This window comes from Nanorana parkeri, unplaced genomic scaffold, assembly GCF_000935625.1.
Source record: "Nanorana parkeri isolate BGI_ZX_2015 unplaced genomic scaffold, ASM93562v1 scaffold1316, whole genome shotgun sequence".
Classification (NCBI taxonomy): domain Eukaryota; kingdom Metazoa; phylum Chordata; class Amphibia; order Anura; family Dicroglossidae; genus Nanorana; species Nanorana parkeri.
The window spans coordinates 366162-372572 of NW_017307584.1; the positions used below are offsets into that span (position 1 = coordinate 366162).

The 6411-nt window shown below is 50.3% G+C and overlaps 1 protein-coding gene across 1 annotated transcript in view; it reads right to left on the bottom strand.

Moving 5' to 3' along the window:
* The window catches only part of PITPNC1 (phosphatidylinositol transfer protein, cytoplasmic 1), a 114445-nt gene that overhangs the window by 26601 nt on the left and 81433 nt on the right, over positions 1 to 6411 (bottom strand). Inside the window, exons 3-4 of the mRNA XM_018569277.1 lie at positions 3340 to 3428; positions 3197 to 3204 (exon numbers count right to left, since the gene is read on the bottom strand). Coding sequence (XP_018424779.1) covers positions 3197 to 3204; positions 3340 to 3428 — 97 coding nt within the window. The remainder of the gene's footprint in view (positions 1 to 3196; positions 3205 to 3339; positions 3429 to 6411) is intronic.

Below are 6411 nucleotides of genomic sequence, written 5' to 3' on the forward strand. Positions count from 1 at the left end.
CTCTCCCACTCCCTCTCCCACTCCCTCTCTCTCCCTTTCTCCTCTCCCTCTCTCTCCCTCCCTCACTCCCTTTCTCCTCTCTCTCTCTCCCTTTCTCCTCTCTCTCTCCCTCTCTCTCTCCCTCACTCCCTCTCTCTCTCCCTTTCTCCTCTCTCTCCCTCTCTCACTCCCTTTCTCCTCTCTCTCTCTCCCTTTCTCCTCTCTCTCTCCCTCCCTCTCTCTCTCCCTCACTCCCTTTCTCCTCTCTCTCTCCCCCTCTCTCTCCCTTTCTCCTCTCTCTCCCTCCCTCTCTCTCCCTTTCTCCTCTCCCTCTCTCACTCCCTCTCAGGACCCTTCCCCTGGTGGTAAGGCACGGGCCTGCTATTAGGTCATGTAGGCAATGAGCATTGCATTGTGGGAAGTGCCGGGCGATGTGCCCATCATCAATAAGAAGGGACATGGGGGTATCTTGGGCTGCTCAGGGCAGTAACAGAGGGACAAAGTAGGGATCCACCGAAACTAGAATTTCTATTGGGCACCGAGTACTTTGAGTGAGTACTTGTCCTAATGCTCCCGATCCCGATAAACTTCCGGTATCAGGAAGCTGGGCGGTGAACCATTACACACTGACCGCAGCTTCCTCATTGGCTGGGAAGGCGGCTCCATGCTTCCACGTCACCTGGTGACGGCATAGAGACGTCTTCCCGGCTAATGACTCGCCGCCCGGCTTTCCGTGATAGGACCTCCGGCATCAGTGCATCCCTAGGACAAAGTCTGACCCAAACATGCAATGTCAGTGTATCTGCTGCAGATGATACTTTGTAACAGGAATACGACTTTTATATTGTTTCATTCTTCCTGCTCCATAAGAGGCAGATTCCGCTGATCTGAAATCGAAGAACCTGAAGAAGTACTGATCCAGTTTATTCTCGGTACTCGCTGATTCTCGCCGTCATTCTTCACCTCGGGATTTCTGGTGATCTCTCCTCGTTATTAAATTCCCTCTAAGACCCCTTCTGACATCAGCGGATTACCTCACCGCGCCATCTCCGCAATCCATCTCCGGATTTATATGAAATATCTGCTGCGTCTTGTCCCCCCTCCCCCCCCCCCCCCCCCCCGCGAGGATTGGAAGGGTCACGTCAAATATTATTTTTAGGACCTTCAAAGACGTCATAACATGAGATATAAAAAGTTTATAATATATCTTTTTTATGTCGTTGCCTGGCAACAGAGTTCTCATTTTCATGTCTGCAAATTTAAAGCTGAACTCAGATGAGTAAATATCGTCCTCATACAAGAGCCCTGTGCGTTCTTCCTGAATCTCGGAGAGCTTCGTGTATTTCTTCCAGATCTGTGCAGTCATCCCGTGTGAGACTCGGAGCTTCCTGTAATATAGACCGGTCACTGATGCGCTCTCTGCTTGTGCAGGGTGACTGGTCTTGTCTCTTCTCACCAATGTAAGGAGCATTCTTCCCACTGACCCCCAATGTAAGGAGCGTTCTTCTCACTGACCCCCAATGTAAGGAGCGTTCTTCTCACTGACCCCCAATGTAAGGAGCGTTCTTCTCACTGACCCCCAATGTAAGGAGCGTTCTTCTCACTGACCCCCAATGTAAGGAGCGTTCTTCTCACTGACCCCCAATGTAAGGAGCGTTCTTCTCACTGACCCCCAATGTAAGGAGCGTTCTTCTCACTGACCCCCAATGTAAGGAGCGTTCTTCTCACTGACCCCCAATGTAAGGAGCGTTCTTCTCACTGACCCCCAATGTAAGGAGCGTTCTTCTCACTGACCCCCAATGTAAGGAGCGTTCTTCTCACTGACCCCCAATGTAAGGAGCGTTCTTCTCACTGACCCCCAATGTAAGGAGCGTTCTTCTCACTGACCCCCAATGTAAGGAGCGTTCTTCTCACTGACCCCCAATGTAAGGAGCGTTCTTCTCACTGACCCCCAATGTAAGGAGCGTTCTTCTCACTGACCCCCAATGTAAGGAGCGTTCTTCTCACTGACCCCCAATGTAAGGAGCGTTCTTCTCACTGACCCCCAATGTAAGGAGCGTTCTTCTCACTGACCCCCAATGTAAGGAGCGTTCTTCTCACTGACCCCCAATGTAAGGAGCGTTCTTCTCACTGACCCCCAATGTAAGGAGCGTTCTTCTCACTGACCCCCAATGTAAGGAGCGTTCTTCTCACTGACCCCCAATGTAAGGAGCGTTCTTCTCACTGACCCCCAATGTAAGGAGCGTTCTTCTCACTGACCCCCAATGTAAGGAGCGTTCTTCTCACTGACCCCCAATGTAAGGAGCGTTCTTCTCACTGACCCCCAATGTAAGGAGCGTTCTTCTCACTGACCCCCAATGTAAGGAGCGTTCTTCTCACTGACCCCCAATGTAAGGAGCGTTCTTCTCACTGACCCCCAATGTAAGGAGCGTTCTTCTCACTGACCCCCAATGTAAGGAGCGTTCTTCTCACTGACCCCCAATGTAAGGAGCGTTCTTCTCACTGACCCCCAATGTAAGGAGCGTTCTTCTCACTGACCCCCAATGTAAGGAGCGTTCTTCTCACTGACCCCCAATGTAAGGAGCGTTCTTCTCACTGACCCCCAATGTAAGGAGCGTTCTTCTCACTGACCCCCAATGTAAGGAGCGTTCTTCTCACTGACCCCCAATGTAAGGAGCGTTCTTCTCACTGACCCCCAATGTAAGGAGCGTTCTTCTCACTGACCCCCAATGTAAGGAGCGTTCTTCTCACTGACCCCCAATGTAAGGAGCGTTCTTCTCACTGACCCCCAATGTAAGGAGCGTTCTTCTCACTGACCCCCAATGTAAGGAGCGTTCTTCTCACTGACCCCCAATGTAAGGAGCGTTCTTCTCACTGACCCCCAATGTAAGGAGCGTTCTTCTCACTGACCCCCAATGTAAGGAGCGTTCTTCTCACTGACCCCCAATGTAAGGAGCATTCTTCCCACTGACCCCCAATGTAAGGGACATTCCCCCCACTGGCCACCACTTATATCTACAGCTTACTGATGACACTAAGGTACCACGAGCTGCAGATATAATAATTTTTAGGAGAGGCTCGTTGAGATCTGAAAGTGATTTGAAGGGTTCGATCATAGCAAATGGCCACCCAGGATCCCTATCACAGAAGGACGGCCTTCAATGCAAACACGTAACAGTGGTCATTGTAACAGAGCATACAATAGAGGAGAGCTTACCGTATATTCTGCGCCCAGATCCCACCAGAGGACACAATGTAAGAGAGAGAGAGAACAACAAGGAAATGATGAGTATAATCGGGAAGGTGACAACGTAAGACGTGAATCATTACAATACTCGAGGAGACGGAGCCGCGCCTGACCTGTGATTGTGTACGGGTAGTAGTTCCACGCCTTCTCCGTCACGTAGAAGATTTTCGGTACCACGGCACGCGCCCAGCTCGGCAGCTTACTGAAAAATATACAAATTGCTACTTTTACATATAATAATTGTTTATTGTCATTCTACACAATCCATCCGATGCAACGGGTATATCATTCAACACTCCCTCAGTCCTCTCTGATATAGAAATATTAGGGCTGCGGAAATTAAAGACTAATTTCTCTATTAATCGTTAATAATTTTAATCGATCAAAAAGTTTAACGGCTGGGGAAGGGAAGGGGAGGAGTCCGGTGACGTCGATCTCCGTGACGGCTGACGAAGGGAAGGGGAGGAGTCCGGTGACGTTGATCTCCGTGACGGCTGACGAAGGGAAGGGGAGGAGTCCGGTGACGTTGATCTCCCTGACGGCTGAAGAAGGGAAAGGGGGAGGAGTCCGGTGACGTTGATCTCTGTGACGGCTGACGAAGGGAAGGGGAGGAGTCCGGTGACGTCGATCTCCGTGACGGCTGACGAAGGGAAGGGGGGAGGAGTCCGGTGACGTTGATCTCCGTGACGTCACCGGACTCCTTCCCCCTTCGTTTGTCGTCGGAGCCACTTGGGCCGGTGAGTTTGCCCAAGAAACTTTCTCCACTATACACATACAGCACAGCATTGGCCTATACACATACAGCACAGCAATGAAGTAATACAATGAACTAGGATCACACTCATCCAGCACGTTATTCCGAGTTGCCCCACTCAAGCGGCGGCCATATTGAGTGGGGCACGCGAGATGAATAACGTGCTGGATTAGTGTGATCCTAGTTCATTGTATTACCTCATTGCTGTGCTGTATGTGTATAGGTCATTGCTGTGCTGTATGTGTATAGGAGTGACGGCTGACAAAGGGAAGGGGGGAGGAGTCCGGTGACGTCGATCTCCGTGACGGCTGACGAAGGGAAGGGAGGAGGAGTCCGGTGACGTCGATCTCCGTGACGGCTGACGAAGGGAAGGGGAGGAGTCCGGTGACGTTGATCTCCGTGACGGCTGACGAAGGGAAGGGGAGGAGTCCGGTGACGTTGATCTCCCTGACGGCTGAAGAAGGGAAAGGGGGAGGAGTCCGGTGACGTCGATGTCCGTGACGGCTGACAAAGGGAAGGGGGGAGGAGTCCGGTGACGTCGATCTCCGTGACGGCTGACGAAGGGAAGGGAGGAGGAGTCCGGTGACGTCGATCTCCGTGACGGCTGACGAAGGGAAGGGGAGGAGTCCGGTGACGTTGATCTCCGTGACGGCTGACGAAGGGAAGGGGAGGAGTCCGGTGACGTTGATCTCCCTGACGGCTGAAGAAGGGAAAGGGGGAGGAGTCCGGTGACGTTGATCTCTGTGACGGCTGACGAAGGGAAGGGGAGGAGTCCGGTGACGTCGATCTCCGTGACGGCTGACGAAGGGAAGGGGGGAGGAGTCCGGTGACGTCGATGTCTGTGACGACTAACGAAGGGAAGGGGGGAGGAGTCCGGTGACGTTGATCTCCGTGACGTCACCGGACTCCTTCCCCCTTCGTTTGTCGTCGGAGCCACTTGGGCCGGTGAGTTTGCCCAAGAAACTTTCTCCACTATACACATACAGCACAGCATTGGCCTATACACATACAGCACAGCAATGAAGTAATACAATGAACTAGGATCACACTCATCCAGCACGTTATTCCGAGTTGCCCCACTCAAGCGGCGGCCATATTGAGTGGGGCACGCGAGATGAATAACGTGCTGGATTAGTGTGATCCTAGTTCATTGTATTACCTCATTGCTGTGCTGTATGTGTATAGGTCATTGCTGTGCTGTATGTGTATAGGGTAATGTAGTTGGATCTGTATGTGCGTTATCATTAATCGAACACGAAAATTTTGATCATTACCAGCCCTAATTTTAATGTTTCTACCTTGTGAATAAAATGGTCGACAAGGATTAATTGTTTTTGAAAGTTCAAGTTTCCCGATTGCCCTACATTTGTACTATAAGCAAGTCCCCGACTTGGCACATTATAGGTCTGAACAGAATAAGGAAATGCAAATGTTTTGGCACCTATACAATGAACTAGGATCACACTAAGACTCTGTTCACATGTAGCGACATACCTTTGCAGTGGCCGGGATAGCGCGACTTTCGGGGCGACGTTCCAGCGACGATCCAGCGACGGTAGCGCAACCTTCTTCGTCGGGCTCCATAGAAAAAAAGCAAAATCGCGCAAAATCCGCCGAAAAAAGGGTCCGGTAGAAGCGATTTGCGACGCGCGACATGGAGTTAAGACAGCTCCATTGAATAGCATTGGCCGGCGACTTCTGCCGATATCGCGCGGCAAAAACGCGCGATATCGCTGCGGAAATCGCGCGATAAGTCGCTATATGTGAACGGGGCCTTATCCAGCACGTTATTATTCTGAGTTGCCCCACTCAACCGGCGGCCATATTGGGTGGGGCATGTGAGATGAATAACGTGCTGGATTAGTGTGATCCTAGTTCATTTTATGACTTCATTGCTGTGCTGTATGTGTATAGGTCATTGCTGTGCTGTAGGTGTATAGGTCATTGCTGTGCTGTAGGTGTATAGGTCATTGCTGTGCTGTATGTGTATAGGTCATTGCTGTGCTGTATGTGTATAGGTCATTGCTGTGCTGTATGTGTATAGGTCATCGCTGTGCTGTATGTGTATAGGCCGATGTAGTTGGATCTGTATGTGCGTTATAATTAATCGAAATGAATCGATTTTAAAAAAATTGATTAATCGAACAAAAATTTTTGAATCATTAACAGCCCTAAAAAATATATATTTCTATTTTAACCTGAAGACAAAACTCAACATAAAAGGATTTCTCATCATAGGCTGGATTTTGGAGAATCCTCATCCCCTTGCTCCTGGCCCGCTGCCGAATCTCAGCACAGAACTTGAGGTCAGATGGAAGCCAGGCTTAAGTGGCAGCAATACCTCTCAGCAAAGTGGAATTTTACAAGGATTGCAGAAATTGTATATTTTGACATAAAAAAATTTATAAAAGCCCCGGCAGTTTACTCCCCC